The following is a 21954-nucleotide window of genomic DNA, read 5'->3' as shown; positions in this document are numbered from 1 at the left end:
CGCCGAGCGCAACCGGCACCACCACAAACAATGCCGCTGATTGGCCGCCGCCGCCGCCGCGCCCGCCCCGCCTCCCGACCCCAGCCGCGACGCCCATTGGTGCGGCTCTCAGACTGGCAGGAGCCCTCCCCAATCGAATCGCTGCAGTTCGCTTTTATCCCGCCTAGCGCTTTTTATTGGCTGGCCCAGCAAACATTGACGCGGCGCTGCGCCAATGGGGACGCGCCGGGCTTCCCCGCGGGGCGCCTTTAATGGGTGCCCGAGTCTGAACATCCGGGTACCGCCAGCGGCGCGCGGCGGCGGCGCGCGGCTTCTCCCCCGGCCCGCGGGGGCGTTTTGGCCGCTCGCGGCCGCCGTACCGTCCCCAGGCCTGGTACCGGCCCGGTTCCGCCGCACGTGGCGCCGGCGCGAGGCCGCGCGTGGCTTTTTAGGCGAGTCCCGGCTCCGGGAGCACCGGGCGGAGCTCTCCCCGTGCCCGGCGGGGCGGCAGCGCGCGGGGCCAGGCGGCCGCGAGGCCTCATGGGCTGTGCCAGGATCCAAGATGGCGGCCCGAGGGCAGCGCCCGGGCCGCGCCAGGATCCAAGATGGCGGACCCGGCTTCACCTCCACCCCCCCCCCGCCGCCTCCGGGGGTCTTCCCACCCCCAAAACCCCCCAGGAACAAAAACCGGCCTGGAGACAGCGCGGAAAATACCGCAGCAGCTTTTATTTACAGGCCCCTGGGGCGGGGGCTGCTATTGCACAGTGCAAGGGGAGGGGGTGGCCCCGAACCCCCCCCAATGGCCACCAAACCCCCCCGGGGGGACAAACCCGGAGCCCCCCTCAGCTGCCCTGGCACCACCCGAGTGGGGCAAAACACCCCCAAAACCCCCCCGGGGTGAGAACCGGGGCAGGAATGAGGAGGGGGAACCCCCCCAGAGCCGCCCCTGCCCGTCCCGCCCGCGCTCTCACTCTGGGGGCTGAATAAATAAATAAAAATATATTAACACTGGCGTATAAAACCCGTGGTGAGCCTGGCGGTTCCCGGGGGGTCCCTTTTCCCCAGCCTGGAGTATTTGAGGGGGGTCCTAGGGGTCCCCTCCCCACCTTTGGCATCTGAGGGGGGTCCTGGAGGGTCCCTTCCCCACCTCGGCCCTGCCCCAACACTTTGGGGGGGTCCCTGTCCCACTCTGGGGGTCCCCTGGGAGCTCCTATTTAATACTGAGGGTTCTTCTCCCCACCCTGGAGTGTTTGAGGGGGGTCCTGGGGGGTCCCTTTTCCCCATCCTGGAACATCTGAGGGGGGTCCTGGGGGTCCCTTCCCCACCCTGGAGCATCTGAGGGGGGTCCTGGAGGGTCCCTTCCCCACCTCAGCCCACCCCAACACTCTTGGGGGGTCCCTGTCCCACTTTGGGGGTCCCCTGGGATCTCCCCTCTCACACTGGGGGTGGGATTCTCTCCACCCTGGAGCATCTGAGGGGGGTCCTGGGGGTCTCTCGACCCTCCCCAACACTCTGGGGGGGGGTGTCCCTGTCCCACTCTGGGGGTCCCTGTGTCCCACGGGGGTTTCTCTGCAGCTCGGGCGCGCTGGGGGTCCCGGGGGTCCCTCAGCACTCTGGGGGCGCCCCGAAGCTGCGGCAGCAGTCCGAGGCCTTGGCGCTGGGGGTCCCGGGGGTCCCGGGGGTCCCGGGGGTCCCTCAGCACTCCGGGGGCGCCCCGAAGCTGCGGCGGCAGTCCGAGGCCTTGGCGCTGGGGGGCTGCGCCCGCCGCCGCCGCAGCTCCTCCCGGCCCAGGGCGCCGCTCAGCCGCCCCAGCGCCGCGCGGTACCGGCGGTCGAAGGCGCCTGCGGGCGGGGGTCAGCGAGGCTGCCCGAGACCCCCAGGGCGCCCCGAGACCCCCGGTGTGCCCCCTGAGATCCCCGGTGTGCCCCAAACACACCCTGAGCCCCCCAAACACACCCTGAGCCCCCCAAGACCCCCCTGGTGTCCCCTGAGACTCCCCGGTGTGCCCAAGACCCCCCCAGGTGCCCCCGGAGCCACCTGAGCCCCCCCGTGCCCCCCGTACTCCCATGCCCCCTGAGCCCCCCATGCCCCCAAACCCCCCATGCCCCCTGAGCCCCCCATGCCCCCAAACCCCCCATGCCCCCTGAGCCCCCCATGCCCCCAAACCCCCCGTGCCCCCCAAGCCCTCACCAATGTCCGTGTGCTCCCGGCCCAGCGCCGCCAGCGTCAGGAACAGCAGCTCCCGGTAGATGCTCCTGCAGGAGGGGCCGTGAGGGGGTTTTGGGGGGATTCAGGGGGTTTTTGGGGGTCGGGGTCCACCCGTACCTGTGCAGCGTGCGGGGGGCCCCGGGCGCCGCCAGGGTCTCCAGGAAGAGCCCGATGGCTTTGTGCACCTCGTTGAGCCCCACGTGCCGCAGCAGCGCCTCCAGGAAGGGCAGCGAGAACGGGGGCGCCGGGGGACCCCAGGGCTGCAGCCGCGGCGGGATGTTACCTGGGGGACCCCAAGAGTGACCCCGAATCCCCAAACCCCCAGGGATGTTACCTGGGGGACCCCAAGAGTGACCCCAAATCCCCAAACCCCCAGGGATGTTACCTGGGGGACCCCAAGAGTGACCCCGAATCCCCAAACCCCCAGGGATGTTACCTGGGGGACCCCAAGAGTGACCCCGAATCCCCAAACCCCCAGGGATGTTACCTGGGGGACCCCAAGAGTGACCCCGAATCCCCAAACCCCCAGGGATGTTACCTGGGGGACCCCAAGAGTGACCCCGAATCCCCAAACCCCCAGGGATGTTACCTGGGGGACCCCAAGAGTGACCCCGAATCCCCAAACCCCCAGGGATGTTACCTGGGGGACCCCAAGAGTGACCCCGAATCCCCAAACCCCCAGGGATGTTACCTGGGGGACCCCAAGAGTGACCCCGAATCCCCAAACCCCCAGGGATGTTACCTGGGGGACCCCAAGAGTGACCCCGAATCCCCAAACCCCCAAATCCCCAAACCCCCAAATCCCAGAATCCCCAAATCCCTGGGGATGTTACCTGAGGGACCCCAAGAGTGACCCCAAATCCCCGAATCCCCAAATCCCCAAACCCCCAAATCCCAGAATCCCCAAATCCCCGAACCCCCAAATCTCCAAACCCCCAAATCCTCGGGGATGTTACCTGGGGGACCCCAAAAAGTGACCCCAAATCCCCGAATCCCCAGGGATGTTACCTGTGGGACCCCAAAGCATGACCCCACAGTGACCCCAAATCCCCAGGGATGTTACCAGTCCCATATCCTAAATTCCGTCCCCCCAGTCTCACCCCCCCATTCCCACATCCCAAATCCCATACCCCAATCCCAAATCCCCAATCCCCAATCCCAAATCCCCATTCCCATACCCCATACCTCAATCCCAAATCCCCAAATCCCACTCCCAGTGCCCCCAGCCCCTCACTGTGCATCCTCCAGAGCACGTAGAGCGGGGGGCAGCTCTCGGGGTCGGGGCTCAGCACGTCCCACATCCCAAATCCCATACCCCAATCCCATACCCCAATCCCAAATCCCACATCCCCAATCCCAAATCCCACATCCCCAATCCCAAATCCCCAAATCCCACACCCCCAGTGCCCCCAGCCCCTCACTGTGCATCCTCCAGAGCACGTAGAGCGGGGGGCAGCTCTCGGGGTCGGGGCTCAGCACGTCCCACAGGAGCCTCACGCGCACGCGGGACGGCTCGGGGGGCTGCGGGTGTGGGGAGGGGTCTCAGCGCCGGGAACGACCCCCGAGCCCCTCAGAAGCACCCCCAGCCCCCCAAAGCCCACCTGGGGGTCGCGGGGGGCGTGCTGGGAGCCCAGCAGCAGCAGGGGCAGGTTGCTGGGCAGCGCCAGGCGCTGGAAGAACCAGACCAGGTTCCAGAAGATGATGGGGTGCTTGTCCACCAGCTCGGGCCGTGCCAGCAGCTCCGCGCCCTCGTTCTCCACCAGGCTCTCCAGCTCCTTGCGCAGCACCAGCGGGCTCACGTAGGCGAAGGCCACGCGCTCCCGGCGCCCCGGCGGCTGCGGGGCGGGGGACACGCGTGGGACCCCCGGATTAGGGAGAGGGACACCCCCTGACTGAGCTGGGAATGGGGGGACATGCGTGGGACCCCTGGATTATGGGGAGGGACACCCCCTGACTGAGCCGGGAATGGGGGGACATGCGTGGGACCCCCGGATTAGGGAGAGGGACACCCCCTGACTGAGCTGGGAATGGGGGGACACGCGTGGGACCCCCGGATTAGGGAGAGGGACACCCCCTGACTGAGCAGGGAATGGGGGGACACGCATGGGACCCCAAAACTGGGGAGAGGGACACCCCCTGACCGAGCCGGGAATTGGGGACACGCGTGGGACCCCTGGATTAGGGAGAGGGACACCCCCTGACTGAGCTGGGAATGGGGGGACACGCGTGGGACCCCCGGATTAGGGAGAGGGACACCCCCTGACCGAGCCGGGAATGGGGGGACACACGTGGGACCCCCGGATTATGGGGAGGGACACCCCCTGACCGAGCCGGAATGGGGGGACACGCGTGGGACCCCAAAACTGGGGAGAGGGACACCCCCTGACTGAGCTGGGAATGGGGGGACACACGTGGGACCCCTGGATTATGGGGAGGGACACCCCCTGACCGAGCCAGGAATGGGGGGACAGGCGTGGGACCCCAAAACTGGGGAGAGGGACACCCCCTGACCGAGCCGGGAATGGGGGGACACGTGTGGGACCCCCGGATTAGGGAGAGGGACACCCCCTGACCGAGCCAGGAATGGGGGGTTTCCCCCAGATTGTGGTGCTGAGGGACCCCTGCCCAGCCCTGGAATGCAGCAGGACCTTGGAATGGGGGGGACACTTGGGAACCCCAAATTAGAGGGGACACCCCCTGCCCAGCCCTGGAATTCACTGGCACTTGGGAATGGGGGAAACCCCCAAACCCTGGTGCTGAGGGACCCCTGCCCAGCCCAGCGCCACCGTCAGGGCCCCCCGGCCACCCCAAACCCGGGTGGGACTCTCCCAGGCCCAAATTCCGGGGGTCCCCCCGTTGGCAGCCCCCCTCCCCGCTGTGCCCCGGTACCGGGGGCTCGGCGCAGCCGTTGCAGAGCTCGGGGGTCTCGTCCAGCTCCAGGCAGCGCCGGCGGTCGCTGAGCACCGGCCCCTGCGGGGAGGGGGGCACCGGGCCGGCCCCGGGGGGGCTGCGGGAGAGACGGGGGTCACGGGGGCGGGGGGCACCGGGGAGCCCCCAAAAGAGGGAGGGAAGGAGCAGAGAGGAGCAAGGAGCGGGGCGCTGGGGACACCGGGAGGGCAGGGACGGGTCCGGGGGTGTCACAAGGGGGGTGTCACGGGGGGGGGTGTCCCGGGGGTGACCCAGTGGTGTCCCAGGGGTGTCCCGGGGGTGTCCCAGGGGTGGCCCAGGGGTGTCCCGGGGGTGTCCCAGGGGTGTCCCAGGGGTGACCTGGGGGTGTCCTGGGGGTATCTTGAGGGGGGGGTGTCCCGGGGGTGTCCCAGGGGTGTCCCGGGGGTATCTTGGTTGGGGGGGTGTCCCGGGGGTGTCCCAGGGGTGTCCCAGGGGTGACCCGGTGGTGTCCCAGGGGTGTCCCAGGGGTGTCCCAGGGGTGACCCGGGGGTGTCCCAGGGGTGTCCCGGGGGTGTCCCATGGGTGACCCGGGGGTGTCCCAGGGGTGGCCCAGGGGTGTCCCAGGGGTGTCCCAGGGGTGTCCCAGGGGTGACCCAGGGGTGTCCCAGGGGTGTCCCAGGGGTGTCCCAGGGGTGGCCCGGGGGTGGCCCAGGGGTGTTCCAGGGGTGTCCCAGGGGTGACCTGGGGGTGTCCCAGGGGTGTCCCGGGGGTATCTTGGTGGGGGGGGTGTCCCAGGGGTGTCCCAGGGGTGACCCAGGGGTGTCCCAGGGGTGTCCCGGGGTGTCCCAGGGGTGACCCGGGGGCGGCACCTGGGGGCCCGTCGGAAGTCGCGGATCTCGATGCTCAGGAAGGGCACGAAGGAGCGGGAGCAGAAGGGGCAGCAGGTGTTGAGGTTGGAGTCGTCCGAGGTCCAGCCGGCCATCAGCTCCTCGTCGAAGACGAGCGCGGCGCAGCCGGGGCAGCGCGAGCAGCTGGACAGCAGCACCTGGGGGCAGCGGGGACTGCGGGCGCAGCGGGGCCTGACCCCCGAGGGGTGTGCCCCCAAGATGGGGTCTGACCCCCGAGGGGTGTGCCCCAAAGCTGGGGTCTGACCCCCGAGGGGTGTGCCCCAAAATGGGGTCTGACCCCCAAAATGGGGCCTGACCCCCGAGGGGTGTGCCCCAAAAGATGGGGCCTGACCCCGTGGGGTGTGCCCCCAAGATGGGGCCTGACCCCCGAGGGGTGTGCCCCAAAATGGGGTCTGACCCCCAAAATGGGGCCTGACCCCCGAGGGGTGTGCCCCAAAAGATGGGGTCTGACCCCCGAGGGGTGTGCCCCAAAATGGGGTCTGACCCCAAAGATGGACCCTGACCCCCGAGGGGTGTGCCCCAAAGATGGGGTCTGACCCCCAAAATGGGGCCTGACCCCCGAGGGGTGTGCCCCAAAGCTGGGGCCTGACCCCCAAGGGGCGTGCCCCCAAAATGGGGTCTGACCCCCGAGGGGTGTGCCCCCAAAATGGGGTCTGACCCCCAAAGATGGGGTCTGACCCCCGAGGGGTGTGCCCCCAGGATGGGGTCTGACCCCCGAGGGGTGTGCCCCAAAGCTGGGGCCTGACCCCCGAGGGGTGTGCCCCCAAAGATGGGGCCTGACCCCCGAGGGGTGTGCCCCAAAATGGGGTCTGACCCCAAAGATGGACCCTGACCCCCGAGGGGTGTGCCCCAAAGACGGGGTCTGACCCCCAAAATGGGGCCTGACCCCCGAGGGGTGTGCCCCAAAGCTGGGGCCTGACCCCCGAGGGGTGTGCCCCCAAAGATGGGGTCTGACCCCAAAGATGGGGTCTGACCCCTGAGGGGTGTGCCCCCAAAGATGGGGCCTGACCCCCAAGGGGTGTGCCCCCAAAATGGGGTCTGACCCCCGAGGGGTGTGCCCCCAAAATGGGGTCTGACCCCCGAGGGGTGTGCCCCCAAAGATGGGGCCTGACCCCCAAAATGGGGCCTGACCCCCGAGGGGTGTGCCCCCAAAATGGGGTCTGCCCCCAAAGATGGGCCCTGACCCCAAAGCCGTGGTCTGACCCCAACCCCGAGCTCTACCCCCAACCCCCTGTGCTCCCCAACCCGAGCTCTGCCCCCAAACCTCAGCTCTGCCCCCACTCCCCTGTGCCCCCCAACCCCGAGCTGTGCCCCCCAACATCCGCACCCCTCTCACCTCCAGGGCGGGGGGCTCTGTCCCCGCCGCCCCATCCACGGAGGGCTCGGCGGATTTGGGGGCCCCGCTGCTGCCCCCCGAGGCGTCGGACAGGTCCAGCTCGCTGCCCAGGGACACGGAGCTCTGGGGGGACGGCCGGGGTCAGGGACAGCCGGTGACACCCCGGTGACACCCCGGTGACACCCCGGAGACATCCCGGTGACACCCCGGTGACACCCCGGTGACACCCCGGAGCCGCTACCTCGGACGCCGTGGACTCGGGGCGCTCCCGGGGCTGCCGCAGGCTCTCGGCGGGGCTGCAGCGGGACGGGCGCTCCGGGTCCGGCGGCTCCGAGCCCCGGCGAGCCCCGAGCTCCCGGGGCCGCTCCGCGGGCCGCTTGCCGGGGGACAGCAGCTGCTGCAGCTTGGCCGCCAGCCCCCGGCGAGGGGTGGCCACACCGGGACGGCCACCGGGACGGCCACCGGGACCGGCACTGGGACCGCCCCCGGGAGCCCCGGCCGGGCCCTCGTCGCCGCCGCTGTCGTCGGTGGCGATGTCCGAGAGGCTCCCGTCGGCGGAGCGCGGCGGGCCGGGGGTGGCGGGGAGCAGCAGCGGGCTGTCCCGGCTGTCCCGGTTGTCCCGTTCGTCCCGGCTATCCCGGGTGTTCCGTCTGTCCCGTCCATCCCAGCTGTCCCGGCTGTCCCGTCCGTCCCGGCTGTCCCGTCCGTCCTGTCCATCCCGGCCATCCCGGGTGTCCCGTCCATCCCCACTGTCCTGTCCGTCCCGTCCGTCCCGTCCATCCCGTCCGTCCCGTCTGTCCCGTCCGTCCCGGCTGTCCCGTCCATCCTGGCTGTCCCGGCTGTCCCGTCCGTCCCCACTGTCCTGTCCGTCCCGTCTGTCCCGTCCGTCCCGGGTGTCCCGTCCATCCCGGCTGTCCCGTCTGTCCCGTCTGTCCCGTCCGTCCCGTCCATCCCGTCCGTCCCGTCCATCCCGTCCGTCCCGTCCGTCCTGTCCATCCCGTCCATCCCGTCCGTCCCGTCCGTCCCGTCCGTCCCGTCCGTCCTGTCCGTCCCGTCCATCCCGTCCGTCCCGTCCGTCCCATCCGTCCCGTCCGTCCCGTCCATCCCGGGCCCCGCCGGGGAAACTGAGGCTGCCGCTCTTGAGCAGCCGCGGCGCCGCGTCCCGCAGGCTCCGGCCCGCCCAGCTGGTCTGGCGCTGCAGCGGCGGCCGCGGGGCCCGGTCACCTGCGGGGGACACCGGGGTCAGCACAGCGGCCCCCGCCCCAAAACAGCCCCGTTCTCCCGGGGAGGGGCCCCGGGGGGCTCCATCTCCTCTGGGTGGGGTGCTAACTGGAATTTGGTGTTCTCTCAAGAAGAAAGTTCTTCCTTACTGCAGATGGGCTTTCTGATGGTCTAAATAAATTTGCTGCCTTCTGTTTTATAGAAGTTATTTTAAATGCTTCCCTGAGTTTTTTTGGGTCTTTGACATACCTGCTTTGAAGGAAGTAGTTAAAATGTAAGCAAAATGCTTAAAATGTAGGGGGTTTGGGGCTAGTTACAACAGTGGTTTTTTTACTCATTTTTACTCAACTTTTTACTCATTTTTAGTTCACTTTAGCTTTCACTGCAGCGAAATTTTGTGATCATCTTGCTAAACTAGTAATAAATTCTGTTCTTAGGTATCCTGATAGGATTAACGTGTGCTGCTATACTAGCGCCGACTGAAGTTTTATATTCCTGTGCTTTAGATGTGTCGGGCTAACGAATTCATACAGCTTAAAAAATACAGTTTTCTCTAGTTTCTACCTGGTTAACCTTGCTTAGGCCACCTCGACTACTGTTAACACCCCCTTAACCTTGGTTACCCCCCCTGACCCCGCAACACCCCCAAACTTTGGTTACCCCCTAACCCCATAACACCCCCAAACCTTGTTTAACCCCCATAACACCCCCAAACTTTGGTTACCCCCTAACCCCATAACACCCCAAACCTTTTTTAGGCCCCCCTGACCCCCATAACACCCCCAAACTTTGGTTAACCCCCTGACCCCATAACACCCCCAAACTTTGCTTACCTCCCATAACCCCATAACACCCCCAAACCTTTTTTAAGCCCCCTGACCCCATAACACCCCCAAACTTTGGTTAACCCCCCTAACCCCATAACACCCCCAAACCTTGTTTAACCCCCCTGACCCCATAACACCCCCAAACCTTGTTTAACCCCCCTGACCCCCATAACACCCCCAAACTTTGGTTACCCCCTGAACCCATAACACCCCCAAACCTTGTTTAACCCCCCCTGACCCCATAACACCCCCTACCCCAGGGGGTCAGGCCCTGGCAAGAGGGGACGGTCCCAGGGGTCTCCCCCAGCCCCAGGGACACTCGGAGGGTCCCGATCACCCACGGGGGGACCCAGGCGGGTGTCGGGGTGCCCGCGCCCCGCGCCCCTCACCCCGGGGGTCTCCGCGGCGCTGCCGCTGCCGCAGCGGCTGCCGGAACTGCGCCGCCCCCAGCACCACGTTCCGCAGCTTGGCCCAGCGCAGCCGCCCGCCCTGCGTCCCCGCCGGCCACTTGCTCTCCAGCACCGCCTGCCAGGGGCACGCAGGGGGGGTCAGGAGCAGCCAGGGGACCCCCCGGACCACCCCCCACCCCGCCAGGGGCGTCCCCTCGGGGTCACCTTGTTGTAGTAGCCGTAGGTGACGGTGTTGGGGACGATGCCGGCGCGCTTCATCTCCAGCAGCACGCGCACGGACAGCACGGGCTCGCCGTACTGCCCGCACAGCTGCATCAGGATGCGGTAGCACACCTGGGGGGGGGCACCTGCACCTCAGCCCGGGCCCCCCCGGCCTCGGAGCCCGCAGTCGGCCGGGGGGCAGCGAGCCCCAGGACCACCAAGCCCCACCTGCTCAGCCAGAGCAGCACCCAGGCCTTCCTCGGACACCTCCAGGGGTGGCCACTCCAACCCTCCCTGGGCAGCCTCTTCCAGGAGGAATTTCCCCAAATATCCACCCCGAGGCTCCTCTGGCACAGCCTGAGGCCATTCCCTCTCCTCTGTTCCCTGGAGCAGAGCCTGACCCTGCTGCTGTCCCCTCCTGCCAGGAGCTGTGCAGAGCCCCAGGGTCCCCCCTGAGCCTCCTTTTCTCCAGGCTGAGCCCCCTCAGCTGCCTCAGGAGTTCTCCATTCCCTTCTCCTGCTGCTCCAGCCCCTCCCTGTCCCCCTGCCCTGAGCACAGCCCGGCCGTTCCCTGCCCGCCCCCGTGCCCGGGGCCTCCAGCACCCCCATCCCAGCAGCAGATCCCCCCTCGCACGGCGATCTGGAGCCCACCTCGTCGGGCAGCACCACCTTGTGCTGCTCCATCTTGCGCAGGACGTCGTAGGCCAGCTGGAGCGCGCGGAGCTTGGCGGGGGCGGCGCGCACGTGGGCGGGCAGGTACAGGAACCAGAGGCCGTAGCAGTGCCCCAGCAGGCAGCGCGCCCACAGCTCCGGCACCGCCGATGACTTCTGGGCCACCCGCTGGGCCACCTTCATCTCCTGGGGACCAGGGGGCACGGGGATGGGGGCTGAGCCCCTCAGCGCCGTGCCCAGGTGGGCACCTGGCCGGGTGGCACAGCTCACGGGGACACCTGTGAGCGTTGTCCCACCTGGGCACCTGGCCGGGTGGCACAGCTCATGGGGACACCCGTGAGCGTTGTCCCACCTGGGCACCTGGCCGGGTGGCACAGCTCATGAGGACACCCATGAGCGCTGTCCCAGCTCATGGGGACACCCAGCCACGTATTGTCCCACCTGGGCACCTGGCCGGGTGGCACAGCTCATGGGGACACCCGTGAGCGTTGTCCCACCTGGGCACCTGGCCGGGTGGCACAGCTCATGAGGACACCCATGAGCGCTGTCCCAGCTCATGGGGACACCCAGCCATGTATTGTCCCACCTGGGCACCTGGCCGGGTGGCACAGCTCACGGGGACACCCAGCCAGGTGTTGTCCCACCCAGGTAGGTGCCCAGATGTCACAGCTCAGAGGCATCTGTGAGTGCTGTCCCACCTGGGCACCTGGCCGGGTGTCAGAGCTCACGGGGACACCCAGCCAGGTGTTGTCCCACCCAGGTAGGTGCCCAGATGTCACAGCTCAGAGGCATCTGTGAGTGCTGTCCCACCTGGGCACCTGGCCGGGTGTCAGAGCTCACGGGGACACCCGGCCAGGTGCTGTCCCTCCCGGGCAGGTGCCCAGGTGTCCCGGGCAGGTGCCCAGGTGCTGCCCCTCACCTGCTTGGTGCGGCGCGGGGCGGGGCTGCTCGGGGCGCTGCTCCGGGCCTGGCACAGCTGGGCCAGCAGCGGGTCCCGGGGCGGCTCCAGCAGCTCCGGGCGCAGCACGGGGAACCCGTCATACCTGGGGGGGTGAGGGGGCACAGGTGAGGGGCGTTTGGGGAGGGGGAGACGCAGCGAGGGCCCCGGGGGTCTCACCTGTAGCGGGCGGGGGGCTCGGCCCCGTCTGGCCCCGCCGGCTGCTCCGGGGGGGTGATGAACACCGTGTGCTCCCCGCCACGGGGGTCGTCCAGCTCCATCAGGGGAGTGTCCTCGGGCTTCTCCAGGTCCACCTGCACCTGGGGAAGGGCAGCGGGGTCACGGCAGGGACACGGGGACACAGCTTGGGACACGGGGGTGAGGAAATCGAGGCAGGGAGTGAGGGACACGTGGAGGGGACACGGGGACACACCTTGTCGACGCAGGTGTCGAAGAACTCGAGGCAGGGCTCGCGGTCGCTGGCGAAGGAGCAGTCCTCGATGAACTGCGTGAAGAGCTGCGTGCGCAGCAGCTGCCCGTAGAAGCGCTGGTACGCCCGCTCCCGGGAGCGCAGGAACCCTGCGGGACACGGGATGGGGTCATCGGGATGGGATCCATGGGATGGGATCCATGGGATGGGGTGGGGTCCATGGGATGGGATCCATGGGATGGGGTGGGATCCATGGGATGGGATCCATGGGGTGGGGTCCATGGGATGGGGTGGGGTCCATGGGATGGGATCCATGGGATGGGGTCCATGGGATGGGGTGGGATCCATGGGATGGGGTCCATGGGATGGGGTCCATGGGATGGGATCCATGGGATGGGATCCATGGGATGGGATCCATGGGATGGGGTGGGATCCATGGGATGGGATCCATAGGATGGGGTCCATGGGATGGGGTCCATGGGATGGGGTGGGATCCATGGGATACGGTGGGGTGGGACAGGATCCATCAGATGGGACGGGATCGATGGGATGGGATGGGATGGGATGGGATGGGATGGGATGGGATGGGATGGGATGGGATGGGATGGGATGGGATGGGATCCATGGGATGGGATGGGATCCATGGGATGGGATGGGATCCATGGGATGGGATCCATGGGATGGGGTGGGGTGGGAAGGGACGGGACGGGACGGGACGGGACGGGATGGGATGGGATGGGATGGGATGGGATGGGATGGGATGGGATGGAATGGAATGGGAAGGGATGGGATGGGATCCATGGGATGGGACCCATGGGATGGGATCCATGGGATGGGATGGGATGGGATGGGATGGGATGGGATGGGATGGGATGGGATGGGATGGGATGGGATGGGATGGGATGGGATGGGATGGGATGGGATGGGATGGGTGAGATGGAATGGGATGGGTGGGATGGAATGGGAAGGGATGGGATGGGACCCATGGGATGGGACCCATGGGATGGGATCCATGGGATGGGATGGGATGGGATGGCATGCCCAGAGTGGCATGCCCAGGGTGGCATGGCACAGAACAGAACGCACAGAACAGGACAGCACAAAGACGAGATACAACCAGAGGAACGGGCCAGGACAGACCTCACAGGGACACACCCCGGGCTCGCCCCCCGCGCCCGCCCGTTTGCCCACGCACCCTGCAGGGCGAAGAGGCTGCCGGCGTCGCGGCCGGCCGGGGCGGGCGCGGGCGCGATGGGGCGCAGGAAGGAGCGGTAGCCGCGCAGGGCGCAGGCCATGAAGCGCAGGAAGGCCGCCCGCGCCTCCAGCTCCAGCTGCGCCCGGCGCGCGCCCGCCGCCTCCGCGTCGCTCAGCACCAGCTCCGGCGGCTCCTCGTCGCCCGGCGCGCTCAGCACTGCGGGGACACGGCGGGACGGCTCTCACCCCGCTTGGGAAACGCTCCCAGGCGAGGGGGGCGGTCCAGCGTGGGCTTTGACCCGCCGGGTCACTCCCAGTTTGGGGACGTGGAACCCCCCCGGGACGCCCCGGAGCCTCCAGCACGCCCCCGGGACCCCCACTCACGCTCATCCAGCTGCTGGGACAGGCTGTGCAGCGAGGCCAGCAGCACCTTGCAGGGCCGGCGGGGCAGCGCGCGCGGCGACAGCAGCTTCCGCTCCTCGCTCCTGGGGGCACAGGCACCGGGGCAGGGCGGGACCCCCTGGCACCCCCCGGGACCCCCCGGCACGGCCCACCCGCCCCCGGCCCTGCGGACGCTCACTGGAAAATGGTGTTGGTGTCCAGGTCGACGAAGATGACGTCGCGGGGGGGCTCGTAGAGGTCGAAGTAGCTGGAGTGGATGCCTACAATGAAGGGCACGGGGGCACACAGCACGTCAGCCAGCGCCAGCGGGCACAGCGGGATGTAGGGGCACTGCCAGCGCAGGGGGAAGATCATCTGGGGACAGGACGAGGACGGTCAGCGCCGCAGGGCCCCCGCCAGGCGGGACGGGGGGCCCGGCGCCGCGGGGTGGGGTCTCCAGAGCGGCGGGAGCGGGATCGCCGACGGCGCGGGACCGGGGCTCCCGGTCCTGTGGGATCGGGGTCCATGGCACCACACAGCGCGGATCCCCGGCGCCGTGGCACGCGGGTCTGCACGGCGCCACGGGACCGGCGCTGCCCGCGCCGCGGGACCGGGATCCCCAGTGCTGAGGGTGGTGATTCCCAGTGCCACAGCACCCTGGCACCGTGGGACCAGGATCCCCAGTGCCACGGCACCCCAGCACCGCAGGATGGGGATCCCCAGTGCTGAGGGTGGCAATTCCCAGTGCCACAGCACCCCAGCACCGTGGGACTGGGGTCCCCAGTGCTGAGGGTGGCAATCCCCAGTGCCACAGCTCCCCAGCACCGTGGGACCCAGATCCCCAGTGCCACAGCACCCCAGCACCGCAGGATGGGGATCCCCAGTGCTGAGGGTGGCAATCCCCAGTGCCACAGTGCCCTGGGGCCGTGGGACAGGGATCCCCAGTGCCAAGGGTGGCAATTCCTAGTGCCACAGCACCCCAGCACCGTGGGACCCAGATCCCCAGTGCCACAGCACCCCAGCACCGCAGGATGGGGATCCCCAGTGCCAAGGGTGGCAATTCCCAGTGCCACAGCTCCCTGGCACCGCAGGATGGGGATCCCCAGTGCTGAGGGTGGCAATTCCCAGTACCACAGCACCCTGGCACCGTGGGACTGGGGTCCCCAGTGCTGAGGGTGGCAATTCCCAGTGCCACAGTGCCCTGGGGCCGTGGGACAGGGATCCCCAGTGCCAAGGGTGGCAATTCCCAGTGCCACAGCACCCTGGCACCGTGGGACCAGATCCCCAGTGCCACGGCACCCCAGCACCGCAGGATGGGGATCCCCAGTGCTGAGGGTGGCAATTCCCAGTGCCACAGTGCCCTGGGGCCGTGGGACAGGGATCCCCAGTGCTGAGGGTGGCAATTCCCAGTGCCACAGCACCCTGGCACCGCAGGATGGGGATCCCCAGTGCTGAGGGTGGCAATCCCCAGTGCCACAGTGCCCTGGGGCCGTGGGACAGGGATCCCCAGTGCCAAGGGTGGCAATTCCCAGTGCCACAGCTCCCCAGCACCATGGGACCCAGATCCCCAGTGCCACGGCACCCCGGCACCGTGGGACAAGGATCCCCAGTGCTGAGGGTGGCAATCCCCAGTGCCACAGCTCCCTGGCACCGCGGGACTGGGGTCCCCAGCATGGTGCAGCCCCGTCCCCGCGGTCACTCACCGCCACCAGGGCTTCGCCCACGCTGGTCAGCACATCGGGGCGCAGCGAGTGGATGAGCAGCTTCTGCTCGGTGAGGACGGCCACCAGCAGCGCCACGGCGTTGTCGGGGCCCAGGTTCTGCAGCAGCGTCAGGAAACTGGCCCCGCTGCGGGCGGGGACGTCGCCCGGTCACCCGCGGCCCCCTCCCCACCGTGCCCCCTCCCCAGCAGCGTCCCCCAGCCCTACCTGAGGGGCAGCGGCGAGGACACGGGCCGGCACAGCAGCAGGCTGTCGTACGGGGACATCTGCGGGGACACGGGGACGCGGTGGGGGACGCAGGGACACGCCGGGCCGGGCCGGGGGTCGCTGCGAGCCCCCTCCACGGCGGGGGACTGACCTGGACCAGGATCCGCGGGCGCTGCGGGGACGGGAAGGGCACGTTGTGCATGAAGTGGGAGATGTGCCTGCGGGCGGAGCGGCCCCGTCAGCGGCGCAGGGAGCGCGCGCCCCCGCCCCCCCGAGCCCCCCTTCTCCGCGCTCACGTCTCCAGGGGCAGCACGTGGGGGCCCGAGATGGAGTAGCGGTAGATGAACATGAGGAACTTGCGGAAGACCTCGAAGAAGGGCCAGTGGGACAGGACGCAGATGCTCTTGCGGGTGTGCAGGGAGCGCCCGGGCACCGGCCGCCGGTCCACCACGCTGAGCAGCCCCAGGCGCAGCGCCTGCGCCTCCGACAGCCGCTCCCGCGGGAACGCCTCGTGGAACTGGATAGCGGCGCCGTACACCTGCGGGGCACGGCCGTCAGGGCAGCACGGGCACCGGCACCCGGTCCCGCGAGGGATTGGAGCCCCGGGCACTGGGGTCCCTGGCACACGAGGGATGGGAGCCCCGGGCACCGGGATCCCTGGCACACGAGGGATGGGAGCCCCGGGCACTGGGGTCCCTGGCACACGAGGGATGGGAGCCCCGGGCACCGGGATCCCTGGCACACGAGGGATGGGAGCCCCGGGCACCAGGATCCCTGTCACACGAGGGATGGGAGCCCCGGGCACCGGGATCCCTGGCACACGAGGGATGGGAGCCCCAGGCACTGGGATCCCTGGCACACGAGGGATGGGAGCCCCGGGCACCGGGATCCCTGTCACACGAGGGATGGGAACCACGGGCACCAGGATCCCTGTCACACGAGGGATGGGAGCCCTGGGCACCGGGATCCCTGTCACACAAGGGATGGGAGACCCAGCACCGGGATCCCTGGCACACAAGGGATGGGAGCCCCGGGCACCGGGATCCTGTCACACGAGGGATGGGAGCCCCGGGCACTGGGATCCCTGGCACACGAGGGATGGGAACCATGGGCACCGGGATCCCTGGCACACGAGGGATGGGAGCCACGGGCACCGGGATCCCTGGCACACGAGGGATGGGAGCCACGGGCACCGGGATCCCTGTCACAACGGGATGGGAGAGCCAGCACCGGGATCCCTGGCACACAAGGGATGGGAGCCCCGGGCACCGGGATCCCTGTCACACGAGGGATGGGAACCACGGGCACCAGGATCCCTGTCACACGAGGAATGGGAGCCCTGGGCACTGAGATCCCTGTCACACGAGGGATGGGAGCCCCGGGCACCAGGATCCCTGTCACACGAGGAATGGGAGCCCTGGGCACTGAGATCCCTGTCGCACGAGGGATGGGAGACCCAGCACCGGGATCCCTGTCACACAAGGGATGGGAGCCCCGGGCACAGGGATCCCTGTCACACGAGGAATGGGAGCCCCGGGCACTGGGGTCCCTGGCACACGAGGGATGGGAGCCCCGGGCACCGGGGTCCCTGGCACACGAGGGATGGGAGCCCCGGGCACCGGGATCCTGTCACACGAGGGATGGGAGCCCCGGGCACCGGGATCCCAGTCCTATGAGAGATGGGAACCCCAGGCACCAGGATCCTGGTCCTGCAAGGGATGGGAACCCCTGGCATTGGAATCCCAGCCCCACAGCCCTGGAACCCCTGGCACTGGGATCCCAGCCCCACAAGGTGCTGAGACCTGAGGACCCAGCCCCTCCCACGGCACTGGGGACCCCCGTCCCACGCCCCCCGAGCCCCCTGTCCTGCCGTGCCTTGTCCCCCGAGGCGCCGGTGAGGACGAAGGTGGAGAAGACGGGCAGGGGGTACTTGGTGCCCACGGGCCAGCTCTCGATGGTGGCCCCCATGGGCAGGCAGAACACGGGCACCGACTCGGGCAGCGGGAAGGACTCGCTGTCCTGCTCGGGGTAGCGGCTCAGCAGCCCTGCACGGACACATGGACACACGGACACACGGACACCGGACACCGGGATCAGCCCCCCAGGTCACCTCACCCACTCCAATGAGGAGGGGGCAGCCAGGTGAGTGCCCACAGCTCCACCAAACCAGCCCCCAAAATTTCCCATCAATAGGAAACCCAATTGCCCCCAACCCTCAGGAAGAGACCCCACTGTCACCCCAGTACAGGACCCCACTGTCACCCCAGTACAGGACCCCACTGTCACCCCAGTACAGGTCCCCATTGTCACCCCAGTAAGGGACCCCACTGTCACCCCAGTACAGGACCCCATTGTCACCCCAGTAAGGGACCCCACTGTCCCACCTCCCCAGTAAGTGACTCCAGTCCCAAAAGCCCGTCAAGGCCCCCCGAAGGGGTGCTGGGGCAGCTGAAGGGCCCCCCTTGCGCTCCCCAAACCCCCCTGAGGACACCCAAGGGCTCCTGCACCTCCCCCAAATCAGCCCCGTGCCAGCTGGAGGAGGTTAATCAACACAGAAAATATTTTTTAAAATAACAACAACAATAAACAACTCGGGCTCCCCCTGGGAGGACCCAGAGCCTCCATCCCGAGCTCCCCACCTGCCTCGTAGACCAGCGTGTTGTCCTTGGCCACGGCGATCTTGTAGCACAGGAACAACGCGGGGCCCCACTGCAAGGAGGGATGGGGGTTCTGGGGGTCAGCAGGGGCTGAGCACCACCGGGGGGACGAGAGGGACCTAACCCTAACCCAAACCCACCATGCTGGTGTTGAGGTTCTTGTCCACGCGGCAGAAGGTGTGGGGCGTGCTCTCGCCCTTGCTGGGCATCACCAGGCAGATGTCGGTGACCCCCAGCGTGTGGTGGCCGGGGGGCTCGGCTGCGCGCCGGAACGTCAGGAACGTGCGCTGGTGGCCCGGCGACCCCGAGGCCAGGTTGGCCGAGCGGCTGTAGGGGGTCGTGTCCAGGATCTGGTAGCCCGGCTTCGGGCGGTCCTTGCCCTCATAGTGCACCCTGAGAGCGGAGAGGGGTGAGGGGAACCCCGGGAGCCGCCAGCCGCACCCCCGGGCTCTCTCCCGGCTTCTCCCAAACTCTTCCCCCAGCCCGGGGCGCCCCACGGGGCTGCCGCGACCCCGGGCAGGACTCGGGTCCGTCCCCACTCACCCCAGCTCGATCAGGGGGGGTTTGTCCCTCCCGCGCTTGTAGCACAGGAACATCTGCGGGTTGTTGAGCAGCCCCGCGTTGAGGTCCACGGGGTGGCCCGACGTGCTGGTCTCGATGCAGGTGAAGCCCTGGGGCACCTCCTCGCCCTGCGAGCGGATGATCACGGCCACGTCCGTGATGGGCTCCCCGGGCCGCGCCGGCCGCGGCTGCTGCTCCTCCTCCAGCGCCCGCGACGCCTCCGCCAGCCCGGCCACCACGAAGTAATCCACGAGCTGCGGCGGCTTCTCGTCCGACATGGCTGTCACAGCATCTGCGGGGACACGGGCCGTGCCAGTCCCGCCGTGCCAGTCCCGCCGTGCCAGTCCCGCCGTGCCAGCCCCGCCGTGCCAGTCCCGTGCCAGCCCCGCCGTGCCAGTCCTGCCGTGCCAGCCCTGCCGTGCCGGCCCTGCCGTGCCAGCCCCGCCGTGCCAGCCCCGCCGTGCCAGTCCTGCCCTGCCAGCCCCGCCGTGCCAGTCCCGTGCCAGCCCCGCCGTGCCAGCCCCGCCGTGCCAGTCCTGCTGTGCCAGTCCCGCCGTGCCAGCCCCGCCGTGCCGGCCCTGCCGTGCCAGCCCCGCCGTGCCAGTCCTGCCGTGCCAGTCCCGTGCCGGCCCCGCCGTGCCAGCCCCGCCGAGCCAGCCCCGCCGTGCCAGTCCCGTGCCAGCCCCACCGTGCCAGTCCTGCCGTGCCAGCCCCGCCGTGCCAGCCCCGCTGTGCCAGCCCCACCGTGCCAGTCCTGCCGTGCCAGCCCCGCCGTGCCAGCCCCGCTGTGCCAGCCCCGCCGTGCCAGTCCCGTGCCAACCCCGCCGTGCCAGTCCCGTGCCAGTCCTGCCGTGCCAGCCCCGCCGGGGCACCGGCCGGGGCACACGGTACCCCCGGACCTTCCGGCCGCCCCCTCCCCATCACGGGCAGGGTCCCCGGCAGTGCTCGGAGGAAGGACCCCCACCCTGCGGCCCCGCTGCCTCGGTGCCCGGCTCCGTTCCTGCCCCTGTCCCCCGCCGTGCCCCGGTCCCGCGGGCGCTCCCCGGAGCGGCGGCGGCGAACGGGGCCCGCGGGAAAGGGGAAGGAAGCGAGAGCCAGGCGCGGCCCCGCGCACCGGGGCGGCGACCCGGCCGCCGACCCCCGGCAGCCCCCGGGGCCGCCGCCGCGACGGAGCCCCGAGCCCGGCACGGCGGGCACGGCGCCGGGAGCGGGCACGGCCCCGCGGAGCGGGCGGCCAGACCCGCCCGGGACGGCGACGGCCGCGGCTGGGGTCACCTCCCGCGGCGGGCCGCCACCCCCGTGTCCCCCGGGGATGCTCTGTGCCCGTGTCCCGCCGGTGATCCCGGAGGGCTCCGCATCCCCGCGGCCGCCCGGCGGGTGCCCCCGGCGGGTCCGCATCCCGGTGTGCCCCCCGGTGACTCCCCCGCGCACCGGCCCCGCAGCTCCCGCAGCCCCCGGGACCCCCGGTTAGCCCGCCCCCCCTCCCCCACCGGGTCCGGTACCTGCGGGCCGGGCCGGGCCGGGCCGGGCCGGGGCCGCGTCTTTGGGCTCCGCCGGGCCGCGACCGCGCGGACCCGCCCGCGGCAGCGCCCCCGGCGGCGCGGAGGACTCCCGGTGCCGGCAGCGGCCGCCGCCCGGGACCCCCGGGACACCCCCAGACCATCCCAAAGGAACCCCGGGACACCCCCAGACCATCCCAAAGGAACCCCGGGACACCCCCAGACCATCCCAAAGGAACCCCGGGACACCCCCAGACCATCCCAAAGGAACCCCAGGACCCGCAGGAGACCCCTCAGAACCCCCCAGACCATCCCAAAGGAACCCCCGGACCCGCAGGAGACCCCTCAGAACCCCCCAGATCACCCCAAAGGAACCCCAGGACCCACAGGACACCCCTCTGACCCCCCCAGACCATCCCAAAGGAACCCCCAGACCCACAGGAGACCCGCCAGAACCCCCCAGATCACCCCAAAGGAACCCCAGGACCCAGAGGAGACCCCTCCGACCCCCCCCAGAACACCCCAAAGGAACCCCAGGACCCGCAGGAGACCCGCCAGAACCCCCCAGACCACCCCAAAGGAACCCCCAGACCCACAGGAGACCCCTCCGACCCCCCCAGATCACCCCAAAGGAACCCCAGGACCGCAGGAGACCCCTCAGAACCCCCCAGACCACCCCAAAGGAACCCCCAGACCCGCAGGAGACCCCTCCGAACCCCTCAGATCACCCCAAAGGAACCCCAGGACCCGCAGGAGACCCGCCAGAACCCCCCAGACCACCCCAAAGGAACCCCCAAACCCACAGGAGACCCCTCTGACACCCCCAGATCACCCCAAAGGAACCCCCAGACCCGCAGGACACCCCTCTGACCCCCCCAGATCACCCCAAAGGAACCCCAGGACCCACAGGAGACCCGCCAGAACCCCCCAGATCACCCCAAAGGAACCCCCAGACCCACAGGAGACCCCTCTGACCCCCCCAGACCATCCCAAAGGAACCCCCAGACCCACAGGAGACCCCTCCGACCCCCCCAAAGGAACCCCCGGACCCGCAGGACACCCCTACGACCCCCCCGGGAAACTCAAGGAGCCCCCAAGGAACGTGGGGGACCCCATTTTTCACCCCCCCCGCCCCATGTAAGGGATCCTAAATGCCCCCCCAAACGAGACCCCTTTGCCCCCCTCCCCATTAAGGGACCCCCGTGTTCCCTCCCCACTCCGACCCCAGCCCCAAAGGCCTGGCAGGGCCGGGGGGGAGGATTGGAGCAGCTGAACCCCCACCTTTAAGCCCCCCCAGAATCAACCACATGCCAGCGGGGGGGGGATTTAATTAACATAGAATATATTTTAAAAAATAATAATAATAATAAATCACTCTGGCTCCCTCCGGGGGGGGCCCAGGGTCCCCCACCCGCGGACGGGCCCCCCCGTGCTCCCCCGGGGGGGCAATTTTGGGGGGGGGGGCAAAGTTACAAGTGCTTTCTACACGTCCCCGGCAGCTGGGTAATTTGGGGAGGGGGCTGGGGGTACATATTGGTGGGGGGGAGCGGGATTTCTCCTTAAACATGATGATTAGCCGGGAAAATGATAAAGTAAAGGCAGAAGCGGCCCCCCCCCAGCCCCCCCCGGGGGTCTCTACCTACGGGGTTATGTACAGCCACCCCGGGGGGACCGGGACCCCTCCTCCGGGGTCTGGGGGGGACCTGGGTTGCCACCC

General features: G+C 69.1%; 1 protein-coding gene across 1 annotated transcript; it reads right to left on the bottom strand.

Annotated features, from left to right (window-relative positions):
* Positions 1-685: 685 nt before the first annotated feature.
* Positions 686-20306, bottom strand: DENND4B (DENN domain containing 4B). Its single transcript, XM_077789320.1, has 27 exons — positions 20241-20306; positions 18721-19030; positions 18318-18570; positions 18160-18229; positions 17396-17565; positions 15817-16058; positions 15672-15738; positions 15521-15579; positions 15296-15440; positions 13792-13967; positions 13596-13696; positions 13213-13428; positions 12021-12166; positions 11768-11907; positions 11570-11693; positions 10630-10836; positions 9983-10111; positions 9758-9893; positions 7562-8544; positions 7321-7443; positions 5946-6121; positions 5077-5194; positions 3800-4022; positions 3609-3728; positions 2305-2470; positions 2170-2234; positions 686-1820 (listed from the first exon to the last, which is right to left on the bottom strand). Exons 2-27 carry the CDS (start codon positions 19014-19016, stop codon positions 1675-1677), a joined length of 4797 nt encoding a protein of 1598 aa, XP_077645446.1. The 5' UTR covers positions 19017-19030; positions 20241-20306; the 3' UTR covers positions 686-1674.
* Positions 20307-21954: the final 1648 nt, after the last annotated feature.

This window comes from Lonchura striata, chromosome 33 (assembly GCF_046129695.1).
Source record: "Lonchura striata isolate bLonStr1 chromosome 33, bLonStr1.mat, whole genome shotgun sequence".
Taxonomy (NCBI): Eukaryota; Metazoa; Chordata; class Aves; order Passeriformes; family Estrildidae; genus Lonchura; species Lonchura striata.
The sequence above is the reverse complement of the archived record's forward strand: the minus strand, read 5'-3'. Positions and strand labels throughout refer to the sequence as shown.